The sequence below is a fragment of the Parasteatoda tepidariorum genome, chromosome 5, assembly GCF_043381705.1.
Source record: "Parasteatoda tepidariorum isolate YZ-2023 chromosome 5, CAS_Ptep_4.0, whole genome shotgun sequence".
In the NCBI taxonomy this organism is placed as follows: Eukaryota; Metazoa; Arthropoda; class Arachnida; order Araneae; family Theridiidae; genus Parasteatoda; species Parasteatoda tepidariorum.
Genome location: NC_092208.1, coordinates 36,809,489 through 36,830,526, shown reverse-complemented (window position 1 = coordinate 36,830,526; position 21,038 = coordinate 36,809,489). Strand labels below are relative to the sequence as shown.

Genomic DNA, 21,038 nt, shown 5'->3' with positions numbered 1-21,038 from the left:
TATATTTTATGTAAGAAAAATTTAAAAAACACTGTGCATTCCTTTTTTATATATTTCTATCTTGTTCATTGTTTAGAACAAATAGATTTCAAATTATTACCAACAATACTCTGGAAAATTTAATCGAAATGTATATTATCAGACATTGTTGAATGGTTCTTAATAAAACTTATTTCCCAAAAAAGCCATTGTTATACCAAGCAACAATATATAAAATTATTTTCGATATCACATTTTTTAGTCATTCTTATTGAAGCCATTTTGAATGAATAACGTCTTTTTGGCAAATTGCTTTAAACTTTGCTAAAATGAGTGAATTATATCGCTTTGCTTTGATTAATTATTGGCAAAAACAGCTTAGAGAACATCCGAGACCTTTTCGTAAGTGTTAAAGACGTGATTTTACAGATTTTGTAATTTTAAACTTGTTTTAAAAATTTACTGGAACATCGTTAAGATGAATATAAAACTTATTGAAAATAACTAGCATGTGGTAAATTACAGTATTCATATGATTAATTTTTTGTACGAAAGACCTCTAAATTATTAAATCTAAAATTTATTTTAATTTCTGCTATTATTTGTAAAAGTTTCAAATCAGTTAATCTAATAGATTTAGTAAATATTAGATTGCTTTTTTATAATTAAAAATACCAAAATATATTTTTGCATGTAATCAGTACGTCAGAACAAATATATAAAAGAGAATCCCGCGTCTCATCTGCGTCAAAGCATTAATTAAATAATGAAAACTTTTGGAGAATGTCCATTTTAACACAAAATTAAAATATTCAAACGAAAATAGAGAATGAAGTTTATGAACAAAGAGCATTTAAAATATTTTTATGTAGCTAAATCAATAATCAAATCAGTAATAACCTGTCTTAAATTCGAATTTTGGTTTGAAAAAATTACGATAAGTTTCCCCCTCTTTATTTTTTATGTATATATTTTTGAGAAAACAAGTAAAGCGACTTAAAACTGAGATTTTCTAATCTTAAGACATCGTGAGAACAATAATATGATAGGGGACAATTTCATATACAGTAAAAGCTCCAAGTTGCAGTGCGAAATCCAAGATGCATCGTTTGCTTGTCTCTGACCCGAATTTTGTTTAAAACTCTTAGTCTTTAAAATTAATTTATTTGCGGAAAATAAAACCAAATTTTCTTCTTATTAGAAATTAATTTAGTTAATGGGAACTGTTCAATAATGATATTTATAAAAATTATAGTCTGCTTAACTAAAGAACTCCCCTCATCAGTCGTCTGGAACATTATGAGTAACTATGGTTACGAGATAGTACTATTTCAAGTAGGAATATGGGATAAAAAATTAAGGCCAATTTTGATAGGAGTCGGCAAAGGAAATATCGGAAACTCCACCCCTTAAAATGGGTTTTTTCATGTTTCCTTAGCATGAAACACCCCAAAAACTCTGTCTGCTGGAGTTTTTTAAGTTTGGCATGTTGCACATAACAGGATTTCTTTAAAAAATCATGTTTTTATTTTCTTAAAGAAAAATCTCATTTCAATTATTTTCAATTGCTATATTTTTATAATTTTGGAAATATATTGAAACCAAAACAAATTTATAAGGATAACTCAAACGAAAGATAGACAAGTGTTATGAAAAAATACGCAGAAACGATGCCAGAGTTAATATTGATGTTTTTAAAAGAAGGAAAAAGAAGTGTGCCGTAAACTGCTAAGGAGTTAATAAAAGTATTTAACGTGAATGTCAAGTCGAACTTAGAAAGATGCACCCAGAAGGAAAAAATTCGAAGTATATTTAAAGAGAGAAAGCGACAACTTGTAGAGAGAAAAAGGAATAGTATCATTTTTGCACTAAGTGATGCGAAGCTGTCACGAATCATAAGTCTTTCAGTTCCTCTAATCATTTCAGCAACTGTGGCAATAGACTTATTTGCAGACTATCAAGGTTTCTTCTTGTTTGATTCTTGACATATCCGATCATACTCTTACGCTCTTCAAAAAAGTTTATACACTGTTTACAGCAATATTTCCTTGGCAGTGTTTGCCATAGACAAAAAACATGGCATAATAATATGCGTCTGCATTACAATAATTTTTTTTCAATGAAACTATCACTACTATTCTTGGTTTTTTCCTTTGTCCATCCTTCTTAGAACTACTTTACATTCATTCTTAAGTTCCCAGGTGACTGCCAAATTAGTTAAATGCAATCTATGTTTTGCATCTCCTACATCGATTTATAGCCTTAAGGGGGTGATGCTATCACTGCGACATTTCTGACTCTATCTACTTTTAATTTGGGCATTCTTTACATTTTTAAACAAGTTAAGTTAAAATATAATTTGATTTGTCATTTCAGCTAGTGAAGAGGTTGAGGAAAGATATACGAGCTCTAGTTCTTCTGGAACTGATAGTGGGTATGTAAAAATATATATACTTTCTAAAAAAATTATTCAAAATGCAATTTTGTGATATAAATATTTTCACAGAAAAGCAGTCTTATGATAAATTTATTTGGCATTCAAAACATTGTTACAAATTAAATAACTAGTCAAAAAATTTATAGAAAGTGTTATCGATTAATATATTCCAATGTAAACGCTATGTATCTCGTGTAAATTGATGCTCCGCAAAGAAATGATGCAGTACAAAATCTAGTTTTAAACAATTTTTTTGATTAAAAATGCAGATCAATTCAAAAATATAAATAATTATTTTTCAGAAATTTTAATGTTTAAAATTATTCAAAACATAACACTCAGAAATGATTCCATGAGATATTTGAACGGATGTTGCTTAATTTTGCATCACTGATTTCAAATCTGATATCGGTTTCTCTCTACAATCAAGAGTTTTTATGTAATTCAAAAATAAATTCAGAATTTTTTAATCACCGAAGTGATTACTAAGTGCTTCTTCCACTTCTCTGCCACGTAGGAAGAGAATGATGATATATTTCAGTTGAAGATGCCATACTTTACTATCACATGTTTGTCTAAAATGCTATTTTTGAAGGTACAGACAAGTGTGAATGTAAGTGTATAAACCTATAAGTTCTCACGGATTTTCACGGATTTGTCTATCAAAGGACTATAAGAACATATTATCGACCTTATGTGGCACCGTTCCTTGTGTTTGAGAGTCCGGATTGCTTGGCCTTAATATTCTGTTCAGGGGTTGCTGTTACCATGGAGTGTGATCATAAATTTTGGAAGACCTGAATCGCGACATTCATTACCTAGACTTGCACTGTACATTCAGACAAAAAATAAAATAAAAATATCATTTTGAAAAAGTAATACAGTGATTTTCCGGTCAAAACCGTTTTCAGATTGGAAATTACTATTCCCGAATTAGGCAAGATTAGCGCTTGTATAAATTCAAAAAAAAAAAATTTTCCTGAAGCAGTTCAATTTACACTTCGAATTTAAAATAACTCTGTGAAATTTAAATATCTAACATAGAATATTAGAAGGAAAGTAAATGTCAGTTCATGACATTTAAATTATAGCAGATGAAATATACTTCACATTTTTTAAATAAAATAATGTAAAAACGAAAGAAATCTTAGTCTATATTATACATTTTAAAGCCCTTAAATGATAGCGGAAGAAACACATTTTACATTATTCCGACGAAAGTGAAGTTAAAACGAAAGCAATCTTAGCGTTTATCAATCTTAGTGTTACTTTAACAATCTTAGTGTTACTTTAAAATCTTCAAAAATTATCGAATGAAATATACTTTAAACTATTTTGAAAATGAGTTATTATATTAAACTGAATAAAACACTAAAGTTTTTCTGCATTTATAATTATAGTGAAGGAGCAGACAATTTTGATGATGAAAAAGGATCAGGATCTATTGGTTATCATCCATTTATGGACGAACCTTTTACATCAGAGGGTTCCAAAAAGCCTAATCTTGATCCTAATAGGTAATTTTATTTAATATCCTTTTTGTATTCAGTTCGTAATATATATTTGAAAAAGAAAATGACTAGCAATAATATTTGAAAAGACCAGCCAACAGAACAAGTTATACAGAATTGACAGTGTTATCTAACCCATCAAAAGTTTGAAACAACAACTCAAGACTATAAACCAAATTGCGAAATGGAAGGTTTGAAACCGGTTTACAAAATCGGTTCGAGAAACCTATTGCCAAGTGCGGCACTAAAAGATGCATTGGTGATTTTCATCTAACATCTAAACTTTGAATTGCTCTCCTGGTCACACTATCGGGACCATATTTCTCAAATTGCGGCTGCTCCCTATATTTTAGGATAGGAAATTTGAATCCATCGAATAAACGATATGTTTATTTTGAGAAAATACATTTTTGTGTCTGATTTTGCAACTTAAAATATAGTCTGCACTAATTAGCAGGTTTGAGGTCACCCTCTCGAACGATTAAGAATGATTTTGTTCTGTGGATGAAAAGTTATTCAAGGTGTTTCGTTTCTATATCCCCCCCCCCTCTCTCTCTCTCTTTCTCACTCTATTTATTTTTATTGTTTTATTTTCTTCTTTTTTTTGCGCTTTAAACCAACTGGACTATTTATTAAGAGAAAAATTATCAATTTAAATTAAAAGGAAAAAAATTCTTTATTAAAAATTTACATTTTAAAACATTGGAATGAATGCAAAAAAAAACATTTAACAATAATTTAAATATGAGTTTCAAGTAAAACCTGATGTGAAAAAAAAAATTTGCTGATGTTTTTCTCCTATAATTTTAGTGATGATTCGTCTGACTCAGATAATGAAACTGACGCAGAAAGCCGCACTTATGAGGCATTTGTGGATGAACAGAATCAAATAAATGGTTCTGAGGATTGTGATTCTGCTATGATCAGGTAATTTTTGATATTTTTGGCTTTTATTCTTATCGTAATATTTAATTAAATAGTTTCATAAGTATTTATATAATTTTCTGAGTAGAATATAAGTTACAAGAAAAGCCTGATGGCAAAAAAATTTTTTTGATGTTTTTCTCTTATACTTTTAGTGAGGAATTGTCTGCGTCAGATGAGGAAACTGAAACAGCAGACAACACTTATGAGATAGTTGTGGATGAACAGAATCAAATAAATGGTTCTGAAGAAAGTGATTCTGCTATAACTAGGTAACTTTTTTATATTTTTGGCTCTTATTCTTATCGTAATATTCAATTAAGCAATATTATAAGTATTTATATAATTTTCTAAGTAGAATATAAGTTACAAGAAAAACCTGATGAGAAAAAAAATATGTTGTTGTTTTTCTCTTATAATTTTAGTGAGGAATTGTCTGACTCAGATGAGGAAACTGAAGCAGCAGAAAACACTTATGAGGTAGTCGTGGAGGAACAGAATCAAATAAATGGTTCTGAGGAAAGTGATTCTGCTATGACTAGGTAACTTTTTTATATTTTTGGCACTTATTCTTATCGTAATATTTAATTAAATAGTTTTATTAGTATTTATATAATTTTCTGAGTTTCTCATTTATCTGATTGTTTTATTTGTGAACATTATATGAATACATATGAATCAACTCAGTATGAATTTAAAATAATTTTCACAAAGCAAAAACGTACATGAATGATTTTAATTGATTTATTTTTTACGAAAAAAAAACAGAATTCGTATTATATTTACTATTATTACTATTACTTATTATGGTTTGACAACATTTAATAGTACTGTTTTCTTAAAAAAATCCCCATTTTTCACTTAGTTCACATTTCTAAAGTGAATAGATAAGAATAGGATTCAACAAAAACAAATTTTTTGCGATGTCTCAAAAAAATTACTTTTAAGTATGTAGATAAGAGCATCTAAACGTTTAACGTATTTTCATAGCTTGCTATAAGACAAAATTCTTCAATTTCAATTCCTTAGTTTTACGGTAGGAAAACGTACATGAGTGATTTTAATTAGATTATTTCTTATGAAAACAAAAAAAATTCAATACATTTACTATTATTGTTATCTATTATAGTTTAAATATAGCTTGTATTACTGTTTAAAAATGTCATTTTCTCTTAATTCAAATTTCTAAGTTTGATAGATAAAAATTTTATTCAACAAAAAATAAGTTTTTGTGAAGTTTTTTTAAAAAAATATTAAAACTTTCTTTTAATTCTAGAGTATACCGATGTTTCACGAATTTTAGTAGCTTGTTTTACAGCGAAGTTTTTTTTAAATAAAATGCAATGCTAAAGCTCAATATTAAAAAATTTAAAAAAGAATAATCTTTCTTTTTAATTAAGATGATAAAACATTTGAATAAATGCTAGCGAAATCCACTTTAACTTTTTTTAAATATAATTTGCAACAAAATCTTGATTAAAAAAAGGACACTTTTTGTTTTTTCTCTATAATTTCCGTGATATAATGTCTGACACGGAGGTTGAAATTAAAACAGAACATGAAACTACTCAGGCATTTGTGGATTGTCAAAATCAAACAAATGGTTCGAATGATTCTTATCCTACTGTGAGGAGGTTGTTTTTAAAAATATTTAACTTATTATTTTCAAATTTTTATTTAAACAATATTCAATATTAATTTTAACAGTATTCAATATAATATTCATTTGATTACCTTTGATTAGTCTAAATTTAATGAAAACGCAAAAAACCACACGGCAATTTGAATTAAGAGAATCAACGAAAGACAAGAATCAACGAAAATAAACGAAACAAGAATCAACGAAAATAAAAATGTGTATGAAATATTCCAATTGGTTTTATTTCATACAAAGAGTATCTTATTAAATTCATTATTATGATTTACACACACGTTGTAGCTTTAAAATACCGCTTTCTATTTAATTCTCAGTTTTAATTTCTTTCTATTTATTCATTGAATATAACGAAAAATAGTGTGGAATAAAACAACAAGTTTTTATAAAATTCAAAAAACTATTTTTAAGAAAAAGGATAGAACTCTTACTTCATTATTCGATAAATTATTATTTGAAAAATAGTTTTTAAATAGCAAAATACTATAAAAATTATTGATATTAAAATTTAAAAGAATAAAAATTGTGTCACAACCGAAATTGAAAATCATCAGAAGAAATCGGATTAAGTATTAATTTTTAGTAAAACGATAAAAAAAAAATATTGAACTTAACAGCCTTAACATAAACTTACATTAGACATGAATTTACCATCATATATTTTGAATACGAGTTACAAAATCAAAATGATGAAAAAACTTTGCTATCTTTAGTTATTTATACATAAAGATAATTTTCTTTACACACTTTTAGCTCTGAAACTCATGATGTAGTTAATGAAATAAAACAGGTTGAGGCAACTTTAGAGGAACCAAAGGAAATAACAGGTGCCATTAATATCGGCACTACTATAAAGAGGTAATTTAAACTAATATTATAGCATTATTTCCATCATAATTACAAATTTTATGTGTAAATATTGAATAATCAATATCATTAATTATAACAAAATTTTTGAATTACTGTTAATTAACTTATTTTTTCTTATAAATAAATCGAATTTTCTATATGTTTTGATAATTCTTATTATGCATGCAGTTTTTCACTCCGAAATTAATTCAAACCCTTTCTGTTTCTTTTTCATTGAGTTGCAAACTCAAACTAATCAACACTGTCAGGACTTTGGTATTTACACTTCAGAAATGTATATAATAAGTTTAAATTTACTTTATATTTTGAAAATATATATTTTGATAAATTTATTAATTTACAAAGTTAAAACATATATTTATTTTTCTTCTTTTTTACATTTTATAAAATTTTAATAAATGAGCAACCAAAAAGTATATGCTTCTAAATAAAGATTATGGGATTTAATTACTCATCGGTATAAAAAAAAAGAAATAGTATCCAATTTTGAATAACTAATTTCACTTGATATAATTCGGAAAGTATTTCAATGATATTTTAAACAGGAGTAAAAGCAATAAACTAATGAAAAAACACCATTGTAAGCTATTACGTTTGAATGAATGAAGAAAATGTTTGAAAAAACGGTTTCGTGAGCTGAAAATATTTACATACTGTAAATTTGACTGATTTTCATTAAACAAAATAAGAAAACTTATAATAAGTAGTTATATTAAAATAAGTATTAAAAGTATTAAAATAAAATAAGTAGGAATATTGTACAATTTATATTTATTAATTTCTGAAAGCACTTTACACCAGGGCTGACAAAATAGAACAATCAAGACTAACCCAAGAAAATTTATATTTTTTCCCTTTAATTTCAGCGATGATGGTTGCCCTCATACCTATATTATTGATGGGAGAGAAAAGAAGCTTTTAGCTAAGTCTTCCAAAGTGAAGAAAAACTTGGCGAGAGAAGAAAGCTTTGAAGAGCGCTTGGCGCGAAAGAAAAAGAAGGGCTTTCGCTCCTTCATAAGACAGCTATTTACTGGCTGTTATAAGCGAATGTGAATTATATGACTATGATTATCCTAGATGGAGTCATCACCAGACCTAGACAATAAATGCACGACTTTAACAGCTTTGACAACTTTAACAGATTTAACTATGGCTTTGCTGAGTTATTAAGAACTTAGCTATTTCATAATGAACTTTATGGAGTCATCATGAAATTTATTGAGACATAATGAACTTTTCTTAGTCATTATGAACTTTGATGAGTTGCCAAAAACCCTTTTTAAGTCATTATGAACTTTTCCGAGTCATTTTGAACTTTGATGAGTTGATAAGCTTGATTAAGTCATTATGAACTTTTATAAGTCATTATGAACTTTGATGCGTCTCCAAAAATCCTTTTTAAGTCATTATGAACTTTTATATAATTTTCTAAGTNTACAAACCTTATAAAGTCATTATGAACTTTTCCGAGTCATTTTGAACTTTGACGAGTAACTATAAACCTGATTAAGTCATTATGAACTTTTCTAAGTCATTATGAACTTTTTTGACTCATGATAAACTTTACTGGGTCGATATGAACGTTGCTATTATAAACACTGTGGTGTTATTATGTACCAAAATTTGATTTATATTATTGTTTGACCTTTAATAAAATATTGTGTTGTCAAAAAAAAAGACAAAAAAAATTAAAATGGTTTGACTTATTTGAAATTAGATTAAGAACACATATCTTTAACAACATAGTCTAATACGCAGAAAAATCTTATATTCTTATATTCTATATTACATACCCTCAAACACTTCAACTTTAGATTACGTCTTACTTAATTTTTTTAAGATATTAAGTATTTTAATTAACAGTTGAAATACCATAATTCGTTTTCGTTACCGAATCATAATCCGTATTTTTAGATTCTTTATCAAAAGTGAAGAAAGAAAAGTACACACGTTGAGGGTAGCAAATTAATATTTAAGTGAGAAAAAAAACTGTAAAAATCTGACAAATCACAGAGTAGGAAAATGAATGTGATAAACCATTGAACAGGTTTGATATTGAGAGGAAACTAAGATGGAGACAAATAATTGTTTGAAATGCCTTCAATTTTCAACCTCCAATAAATTAGCTTTGGTGTTTTTTACACCCATGTTTCTTTACTCTGATTTATTAGATATCGACAGTAGTTTAGTATTTACCTCACTAAAATATTAATCTGCCACCTTTATGTGTATACTTTTTTTAATTTTTACTTCTGATTAAGATTCTGGAAATACATATAGAGAGTGAAGACGACGAAACACTATACTGTACAATCATAGATAGAAACTTACACTGTTTCGTGTGCATTTTTTTAGTTGTAGCAATTACTGTTATTTCAAGGAAAGTTTTTGGTTTAGTAAAATGAATTGGGAATCATCGGGATCTAAACTGCACAGGAACCCATGCCTGGAAATGTTGTCAAACGCTGAGAAAGAGTACTTCCCCTATAACTTGTACAAAATACACTTTCTCTATAACTTGTTCAGAAGCTGACAAACTATCCATAATGAAGAAGAGCTCCCTTATGTTTATGACGTCATTTCTGGACATTGGTTTTTACGCGATTTTAATCCTGATGATGCGGCCTAACTACCCTAGAAATTTGTTGCATCATTTATACTACCTTCTGTTATACTTAACGTTTTTAAACTTGTATATTTCGACCGAAAGTAGATTAAAAACGTCAGTTTTTTTAAAAAAAAAGCTGCGAAAATAAGTTTAATTATTAGTTTTGTTTTCCTCCACAATTTTTCTTGAAAGAGAAATTTTAAGTTTTCTGTGACTTTTATAAATTTAATGGTCCCTACATCGAGTTCCCAGCTATTTATTTGCGATAGACGGCATGTTAATCAATGCTTATCTCATGCCGTCATTGGAAATAATTTATGCTGTATATGTATTTATTACAGCACTTTTATATAAATAATTGCGGCTCAATGCTACACAATTTTTACAGCATTGTCTTTCCGTATTCTAATGGCTCATCAGCGTATTTTGATAATTGTCTTATTCATCCTTCTTGGATGTTAAATTCTCATTGTTTTTGTTCTTAAAATTTTTTTTATCGCATAATGTCACTCAACAGTACTTCTAAGAAGTAAAGGAACTGTTTTAGAAGATTAGTAAATAAATTTAAAATTCTAAAAAAATTCATAGATATTTCCTAAAAATCAAAATACAATAAAATGATGCATTGAATAATTTGGAGTAAGTAATTTTAGATTTGCATTTGTCTCCTTTTAGAGTTTTTAAAATATTCTTTAATTTTTGTTTTAACTGAGAAAACCCGATTCGGATGATGCTGTTAAAATCTAAGATAAATTACGCTAAAACTTATTCTAAGATGTTCATCAATACACTAAACGAACTACGAAACTAACTTTCTAAAACTGCACATAAAGGAATCGCATTTTTATAATTCTATGAGAAAAATTCGATTAAATTTTACCCAATGAAAATGCTTCAGCAATTTTTATTTACATTGCGAAAAATTTTGGATCAAATAACGGTAAAAGGTACTAGCAGCCTAAGTGTAGTAACCCTAAAATTCTTTTTTATCTCATTATTTATAGTATTTTTACACTAAGATACTGCAAAATTTACGACATATCAACTGTTTCACTCAGTTAAATTTTGCGTTAAAAACGGATAATACTGTGAAAAGCACTAGCACCTTGTGTGCCGGTACTTTTGCAACAATGTATACTTTTAATATGTTTAAAAAGCAAAAACGGAAAAATATTTTGTATTTTTTCTACCTTACACTGCTATCATGGATATATATAATCTCGGTACATTCAGCAAAATAAAATTAATATTCAATATCATAATACTTAAGCTCTAAATGCTTTTTCATAATTTTCTTTCATTTTGATTATTTTTACATAATTTAACAAAACCTACACATTATATTTATCATGCTATAGAACTATTATCATAATGAAGTTTTCTCCAATATCAAATAATGCACATAACATACAACATATAAATATGAAATCAGTATGGTAAATGTATACTAAAGATTTATATATGTTCTCCCCAGGGAACAATTTATGGAGTATCCATTTTATGCGAGAATTATACTTTCTTACTTATTGGAGATCAGAAGAATAACCCCTTTCAGTCATGGTTCATTATCTCCTTTTTATTTTTTGCCCCTCGTGCTCGTTAATCAGGACAACTGGTTTGGAAAAGGCGTAACAAATCTAACAGCCTGTTACAATCCTTTTGATGTGAGGGAATAAAGGATAAGGGAAAATAGAAAGGATCTAGTTACTGGAATATTTATCGTTTGCCACATCAAGTGGTACTTTTTTCCTCGTAAAATAAGATTCCTCGTCCAGACACCGAAACAGATAAGCTTCTCATTTAAAAATATTAAGGCTGTTTTCTCTTATTTTTTAAAGTTTAGGACTATAATAGGACTTCTTAAAATAGAGTACCTCGATAAGAAAGTAAAGTCATAAAATAAGACTTTTCGTCTAGACGCTGGAACTAAAATGCGCTTTATCTTTTTTAAAATATTAAAGCTTTTTCTTAATTTTAAAATATACAACTGCATAATAGGACTTTTTAAAATATAGAACTTATATATTTAAATAGAGGAAGTCAATATTTCGTTGTAAAGAGCACATCAATTTGTACATCTCTGGACAGAAAATCTTATTTTACGTTTTGACTTTCATTACTATTAACTCTGGTATTTCATACTCCTCACATAAGCATGGGACATTTTTAAATTAAAGTACGTCTATACAAAGATGTTAAAAACGTAGAATAATGATTTTTTATACACGCAGGAACTGTTCCTGTATGTAAGCAAATAGTATTATTCTAGGGTAAACTAACCAGTGAAGGAAAACTTAAGCTTCGCTTGCCTTTTAAAAAATCATATTAATTTCAAAATTCGTAATTTTAGTTAAATGACAGTGTCAATATATTTGTTACTAATTGCAAATTATGTATAAAAAAAAATTAGAGAACTTACATAATATTGTTTTAAAGTTTTGGAGGTTCGAATAACAAGTAGTAAGAAGACCAAGTGAAGGAACAACTCTTACCAGTGAATGAACACCCAGTAAAGGAACACTTAAATTTGGTTATTTTTTAATACTCTTTATGCATTTATACGCCATACAAATATTTAAAAACAAGCCTATTCTTGAAATTATAACCTATAAATACTTGGAAAATGTTAACATTTTTTTGAATCATGAATTGAAGATTAAAGTGTCAACATATTAACACATACTGTTCATTCACTAGGAAATCTATGCCCAGTGAAGGAACATGCCTGTTCCCTCACTGGTTAGAAGCTGTTTTTTGTATTTTTAACATACTTTTGATGCGGAACATNTATTCTTGAAATTATAGCCTATAAATACTTGGAAAATGTTAACTTTTTTTTTGTAATCATGAATTGAAAATTAAAGTGTCAACAAAAGTGTTCATTCACTAGGAAATCTATGCCCAGTGAAGGAACATGCCTGTTCCCTCACTGATTAGAAGTTGTTTTTCGTATTTTTAACATACTTTTGATGCGGAACGTCACTAAAAGTACAAGAAAATTAAAGTTTATCTTTTATTTTCATTAACTTAGAAAAAAAACAGTAAAGGAACACTTGTTCCTTCACTGGTTTTTCATCGTTTGGTGATCCAGTGAATAAACAGCCTCTTATCTCAGTACTTTATTATGCTATGATGCTTAAAAAAAATAAAACGTAAGTTCAATAACTATATTTTGAATTCTCTTTTTCACAGTGAGAAAAATAAAACTATTACATGCAATTAATTCCATTTCAAACATGTAAACACAAACACTCACCTTATAATTTTTTCAAAGAAACAAGGTGTTGCAGAGATTTTAACAAATTCAAAATTTTTTCAGAGAAGTCTATTTGACCAGGTAATCCAAAACATTGCTAGATGAGCAGTAAGCTATTGTTACCAATCAATCTAAAGAAAAATTTTCAAATTCTTATTCTTGATCAATATAGATGAAATGTTCCTTCACTGGGTAGTGTTTCTTCACTGGTTGGTTTACCCTACTACGGTTCAGTTTCGGTAGACGGTTAGTAGACGGTTCAGTTTAGCGATCCATTGATGTTGGTCAGTAGCAATCATATATTTTCCAGGAAGTGTTGTATTTTGAACAATGTCTTAACAAGGGAGTGATATATTGAACCATTCCACAATATGAGCATGATAGCATGATGTTGTATTACCAAAATGTTTTTGTTGACATGCACTGAATACCCGAATACTCAGTGGCCAGTTAGTAATTGATTGAGGTTGAAGTCGGACTTCAGATAGCTTAATGTTGGATCTTTGGAAAATGTGCATGTCTGCCTACCCCTTTCTGATATCTTCCAGTCTTCCTTCCGTTGTTTGATTGTACTTTATTTGATTTTTTGCTTGATTGAGATTTCTTCTATATATGTGCTTTCATCCACCCAGCAGAGCTCAGTTGCGTGTTTGGCCACCTGATCCGCCTCGTTGCTGCCAGTAAATCCCATGTGTGCTGTAACCCAGTTAATCTCATGTAGAACAAAATATAAGCAAAACGTTAGGGCTAAGGACGACTGCTAATCTGAGGAAAGTTTAAAAAATGTTTGCGATGAAGTAACCATGGAGCGTCATAATATATTATCCCTCTTACGTTCTAGGTTAAAATACAAGTTTGACATTAAAGATTTGAAAGCGTTTTTGAAATCTGTATCAACGAATTATATAAATATTATACTTTGTATTAAACGAATTTAGATGGATTATTTTTGTCTTAAATATAAATTAGTAAACATTTTTTAGTTTACCCATTACTCTAAATTCTAACTAATTAAAAAATTCTAACTAAGTTTTTTGCATTTTATAATATAATACAAACGTAATTCCGATAATCTACAGGTTTTTTAGTAACAATTCTACTTGTTTTTTCAAAATAAATTGAAAAATACCAAAGCATATTTTTACTTCTAATTAGAACGTCAAAAAATCTATATGTGAGAGACACCGGTGTCCCATCTGCATCAAAGGATTAATAGGCAAGAGTGAATAATAATTTCAAGATAAATTTTATACTGAAAGAACTATCTCAAAATTGTTTAATCTAAACGGACACTACTTTAAAATAAGAATTTCAAAAGGTAAGTATATCCTCTTTTTAAAACATCAAACCAAACTGAAGCTATTATGGAATTTCTCTTAACTTAGCCGTATTTGTCTTCCAGTTTTATGAAAAAGATATTTATTTACTTTCATAAGCTCTATTACTATGGCGTGTTTTTACTTTTTAAACTTGTACATAGAATTGAGTCTTTCATTTAAAGAAGATCTGTCATGGTAAAATGCAAGGAAGGTTCAAAGCTTTTTCAATTTGAAATCGGTACTACTTCGCTAGCAATGCAAAGATAAAATGTCCAACCAAGTGTCTACAGAAATTTTCTTTTTAATAATTTATTATAAATTATCAAAAATATTACAATTTTTAATTTGAATGTGTCTCATAATTGTAATCATCCTTCGGACATAAATTAATATTAACTGTACACTGAAAAAATAAATCTGTTATTTTAACCAAATGCTGTTATTTTAGCAAAAAACTAAGTCACGTAAAAATAAACTTTTTGCATTTTAATAAGAAAATTAAAAAAAGTCTGTAAAAAGACTATCTCAGCAGAGTGGTCGGTGCAAGTCGAGAGCAGAATGTAATTGACCAAGCACGTCCGGGATTGACCCTGGGTCAGCTCATTGGAAGGCGAGTGATGGAAGCCCACGGCAGCTCCAGTGATGGGTTATGAAAAAAAAATCTTAATTTGTCTTCAACTTAAAAGTCTTATTGAAATAGTAATAAAGTGTAAAAACGTTTATAACTAAACAGGTCCACAATAATAATATGTCTAGCAATTTAACTTACCAGAAAATTACATTTAGAGACTCAGACAGAGTATCAGACAGAGTATCAATTCGACAATGAAGTCGAATCACAATTTTCAAAATCACAAAATAATTTTTGAAAAGTAGAAGTTAGCATAGTAAATAATCGTAAAATGATATAGAAAAAATTCTTTTATGGTAAGCAAAGTTGCATGTTAAAAACAAGAATTTGAATTGACAGTTTTAATCAGTTTCTGATTAGGCTTAAAAACAGAGAAAAGCTGTTTCGTTAAGAACAGCTAAAAAGTCAATTATACTAAGAAAGTATGTAAAAAAGCAGCAGCATGTGGTCAGTTTTTTTTTCTTGTTAACGCATATGTTTTTTTAGGGAGAATTTACAGTTGTTTTTTTTTTTGTTGTATAAGAAGTTGATTTCATTTATCGCTTCTCTCTTTATTTGAAACACACATATTTACATTTTACAAATCAAAAGATTAAATTTAAAAACTAAAATAAATATTAAAAAGTCAATTGGTTTGAGTAATGAATTTCGATATTACACTGAGTTTTGCAGGTAATTTTAACATAAAAATGTATTTGCTGAAATGGAATTCGAACTAGTAATAGTTTAGAATGAATGTTCCTTAACTAACTTAAACACGATTCCTTCAACTACATTTGTTGTGAAACATTCGGGAAAATTCCTGCGACTCCTTGAAAATTATTACGCTTGCATTTAAATTTCCAACTATCTATATCACTGCAACCAAAGACAAATATACAAACTTTCATTTACCTGTATTTTATTAGCATGAAAAAATATTCAGCGTGATTAAAATATCCGATTGAGAGAAAATTGTTTTTTTCTAAGGAAAAAAAACTTTCTTTATCTATATTTGAATTTTAATTCATTCATTTTACAAACCCCTTAGAAATGTTCACTCGGATTTTTAAAAATTAAGTTATAGTTTTTTAATCGTATGTTGACAGACCAAAAACCGAAACTAAGAAATTGAAACAAAAATTTTTTCTGTTTTACTTTGAGCATTTTAAGCTTTTATATAATATATAATATATTATAATGAGTTTTTAGTAAGTTTTATTATAATTATATTTTTATGACAAATGAAATTCGCCTTCAAAAATTATTTTTAAACTTTCTAATTTTTTCGTTGTCAGAAATTTATTGCATTTAAATATATTTTTTGAAGAACATTTATTTTGAGAAAATCTCCTAACGATAACACGCAATACAAATTTAGTTTATAATAAAATTCTTTGAAACTTTGTATATAGATTTTGCATAATGTTAGCGATGTTTTAGATTAAAAACTAAGATCTATTTGTGAAATTTTACATTTTTATCAAACTTTAAATAAGAATATTTCGAATTTCTGTTTGAAAATCCACCATTACATAACATATATAGTTTTATTTCATTTTCTTTTGAATTTGTTTAAATTTCAGTTCAAAACACTGATAATGACATTATTGTAGAAAATTTTTCTTTCGAAATTTATGCATTTTATTTTTTTTTAAATCATCTCTTCACTTCTTATTTCACAGACGAGAAGGAATAATGTTTTCAAAATAAATTTTATACACTAAGAAATCCCGGGAGATGGTTTTATCTAAGTGGACACTGCTTTAAAAAAAAGAATTCCAAATAGGTAAGTATGTTCTCTTTCTGAAACATCAACCCAATCTGAAGCAATCATCTGAGTCACATTTGTCTTCCTGTTCTAAATAAAAGATGTGTATATATTTTCAGGAATTGTATTACTATGAGGTGCTTTATTATTTCTTAAATTCGGATATTGAAGTCTTTTGCTTAAAAGAAAATTTAGATTGTGGTAAATGTAGAGCTTTTTCAATTCAAGCACTTTCAGCTTTTTCCATTTGAAATTCTTGTTAGCATTGAAGAAATAAATAAAAAATAGCGTATCCCTGTTTAATACATATTTTGTTTAATGAAAGCATAATTCATTCAAACAAAATAATTCCCTTAAAGATTCATGGCAGAATTAAGAAGTTGGTGGAAGATTTGCTAAGTGATATTTAAAACACATATTGTTTTAACAATTTGATTGTTGTTGTTGTTGATCATTTACGTCGCACTAGAGCTGCACAATGGGCTATTGGCGACGGTCTGGGAAACATCCCTGAGGATGATCCGACGACATGCCATCACAATTTTGATCCTCTGCAGAGGGGAGGGCACCCCCGCTTCGGTAGCCCGACAACCTGCACGCGAAGTCGAGCACTTTACGGGAGAACAGTTTAACGAGGGCCAATACCGCACACCCTCGTTCCCTAAGCAGGCTGATATAAGTGGTCACCCATCCGCACACTGACCGCAGCCAGTGATGCTTGACTTCGGTGATCTGCTGGGAACCGTGTCTTATCGATCAGTCCACTGCGGAACTTAACAATTTGATATGCTCTTAGTAAAGAGCATTGATCTATCCTATTAATTCAGAAAGTCAATAAGTTTTAAAAAGAATTCATTCAAGGGTGCACAAAATTTTAAAAACCACGTTTTCAAAAAAAAAAAAAAAGAAGAAAATTCTAAAAGGTAAAGAAAACTTATATCCGACTTTTAATATTGAAATTTTTATCAATAAAACAGCTTTTAAAAATTCTTTGACATTTATATTAGCAATTTTGCATTTGAAGAAATTTGCACAAACGTTCAATTTTTAATATTACTTTTATTGTATTTTTTTTCCTTTATGCTCCTTGCATCTTAATTTTTGTATTATTGTTAGACGTTAAGTTTCGAATTTCTTAAGTAAAGCTTTTCATACAAAGATAATTCATGTTTAAAATGTTCGACTATCGGAACTACTTTTAAAAAAGGCAAAATTGTTTTTTGTCCTTTTTGGATTTATTGAAAAAACTTTTATTATATGTTTTGAAATTGTTTTGGAACCTTAATTGTTTTTAATTTAATGCAAATTTGGTGGCAAATATTATTTCTCATTCATTTCATTTCTTTTGTTGCAACAATCACACACAACTTGAAGTTTCTTTTGAGTTTACTTAATATTAATTCTTAGCTATTTCAAATTTTTTCTCCCATTTGCAAGTTTAAATAGGATCAAGTTTTTTGAGAAGACGAATCTCTAATACTCAAGTTTTAACATATTCAAATGAAGAAAAAATGTAATAGCTTAGGAGGCAGAACAAAAACCATCATAAAGAAAACATTTTCAGTTGATTTGCATTCAAAGTAAGGTTCAATATTTGTCGATGCTAAGGAGGCTCCCTGTGGAGCAAATAAAAAAGCGTGATTTCTTACACGTGAAAAATAGAATGATTCGTGTATTGTAGTATTAATGAATTCAACACTTAATATCCTTAATTTTTATTTCAGTTTTTCTGGCTTTCAATAAAGAAAATTTAAGCAGCGAGAATTTACTGATGTGCAAAAAGTTAAATGAATATATGTTTTTTTATATCTTATTCTTATTAAAAACTCAGTTTATATTTCTTTTCTGTGCCCTTTTTGAGGAACTACAGATTAGTTTATGTTTTTTCATCATTTTCTTTTACGTGTGTTGTTAAAATTATGCTTCCTATTTTCATTATTTTTAATGAATTAACTATCAAACTGAACTAATTGAATTAGTTGAATTGATTGAAATGAAGTGATTAAGTTGAATTAATAAATTAAATGAATTGAATTTTTTTTCTAGATGAGAAAACAAAGTCCTATTAAAACAACAAAATATTGCGATTGTAAAAAACTAAAAGTTATTTGTCAAACTAATGTGGTAAATTAATGAGACATCAAAAAATATAAATGTCATAATAAGCTCATTATTTTCGTGTAAAATTAATAAATATTTTCAGAGATGAGTTAATGAATTAAATTAATTGAATTAATTGAAATTTATTTCTGAATGTGAAAACCAGTTTCCATTGAGAAAAAAAACAAAAAATAAAGATTATGAAAACTGAAACTTATTTGGTAAAATATTGCGGCAAATTCATACTACAACAACAAATATAAATCAAATAATAAACTCATTATTTTCGTGTTTAGTTAATAAGCCTTTCCGATAAAAAATTTTAAGCGCAATTTGCTGCTTAACATTTCTGATAAATTTAGTCCATAGAGCAAGATTACTTTTTTGCTAGATTTGATTCTTAATATAAATGACAAAAACTCCAAAATTAACCATTTTAAGAGCTGAAATTTTTAGCAATACAACATTTTCGTCGAATATTTTTTTACGCTAAATTAAGTAAACCAGCTTTATAACAAAACTAAATTTATTATTATTTTTTTAAAGAAAAATCTTACAGTAACTAAAGGGTATTTATTTTCAAAGTCACTCATGATTGAAATAAAAAATAAAGGAGCAGATAAAAATCAAAATAGCGAAGAAAAGGCCTAAACAATAATTATAAATATTTAAACTTCTATTATATGTCTACTATATTTATACTTCTTTCCCTTATATGACTTTTTTATTTATTTGTCCTTTGATTTCTCAATAATTTATATTTTTTTATAAATACATCAATTAGGACGAAAAAAATTGAATCATTAAGAAAGTTAAAAGCATTGTTTAGAAGGTTATTCGTAGAGTTCTTTCTTTGCATATTGTTTCCCTTAGGAAAATTTGCCATAGGTTTGCCATAAAAAAATGCCATAGGATATTCCTATGGGGTTTTGCCTATGGCAAAAATTTGCCCATATAACATAAAAAATATCTAGAGNAATCTGTAGTGTTAGAGTAAAATATTCATTATTTACTAAATTTCAGTTGGCGTATATTTTTTTTAAAGATTTCTTCACAAGGTCTATTCATATAATAGCTAAAGAAAAAGGGGTCTCGACTCTGCCATAAATATATTTGAAATTAAGTAGACAAAAAAAAAATCTATTTGAGCTGATTTAAATCATTCTTAGAAAGTACTGAATTGTTTTTTTAATTAACAATTTCAGTAATTTTTATGATAATTTAAAGGTTTGTTGACATTTGTTTTAATTTTATGAAGCTGTTATATATATCGCTACTTTTGATTATGCAATGAAGCTTTATCGTTTAAAATTTTTCAATATTATAAGTAACTTCCCTTGCAATAAGATCCCAAGAAGGGAAAGTTAGTAATAGAAAGTTTTTAGTCCATGATGTTTTCCAAATAACACCTGCATTTTTTTGCCCCCTCTAGATGTTGATCGTCTCCATCTATAGTCCTTATTGCTCTCTCTATTTTCTTTATATATATATATATATATATATATATAATTTTTTTAATACACTTCCAAGCACACATACAAAATAAAAATGTGTGATTTTTGTGTAATAAAAGAAAACGAGATACTTTTATTTTTAAGGGTTTTTTTACGAGTTTACAAGATAAGCATTAATATTTCCTTTGAACCTGAAACTTAATTATATTTTATTTTTTAAATCAGATTTTTTAATATATCGCTTAAACTAAAGTGCCGTAGTTAAAAAACGCACCGTTCTTCTATTACCAAAAGTTTACACGACATTTCAATATCTCTTGAGAGGTCGGCCATGAAATGGCATCTTCGCTATGCAGGCACATTCCAATGGGAGGTCGTAAAAGATGACTTAGTTTCACGAAAGTATCCAGTTGTACGCGCCGTTATCCCGTTCTACATCGTAAAACCTGTAATGCAATGTGACAGAAATGAATGTTAAGTTTCATTCACGTGGAAACTTACTATAAGAGAAAGCATTATTGAAATGCTAGTTTTAACAATGCTTA

General features: G+C 27.9%; 1 protein-coding gene across 1 annotated transcript; it reads left to right on the top strand.

Annotated features, from left to right (window-relative positions):
* Positions 1–2,304: 2,304 nt before the first annotated feature.
* On the top strand, positions 2,305–8,789 carry LOC107436344 (clumping factor A-like). The gene is made up of 7 exons (XM_043050403.2): positions 2,305–2,413; positions 3,817–3,933; positions 4,738–4,854; positions 5,007–5,123; positions 5,277–5,393; positions 7,259–7,363; positions 8,242–8,789. The coding sequence occupies exons 2-7, from the start codon at positions 3,878–3,880 to the stop codon at positions 8,426–8,428; spliced, it is 699 nt and encodes a 232-aa protein (XP_042906337.2). The 5' UTR covers positions 2,305–2,413; positions 3,817–3,877; the 3' UTR covers positions 8,429–8,789.
* Positions 8,790–21,038: the final 12,249 nt, after the last annotated feature.

Coding starts and splice junctions, on each gene's coding strand:
- LOC107436344 (XM_043050403.2), top strand. CDS start 3,878: ATGGACGAACCTTTTACATCAGAGGGTTCCAAAAAGCCTAATCTTGAT. Junction 4,855..5,006: donor TGTGATTCTGCTATGATCAG/GTAATTTTTGAT, acceptor TTATACTTTTAG/TGAGGAATTGTCTGCGTCAG. Junction 5,124..5,276: donor AGTGATTCTGCTATAACTAG/GTAACTTTTTTA, acceptor TTATAATTTTAG/TGAGGAATTGTCTGACTCAG.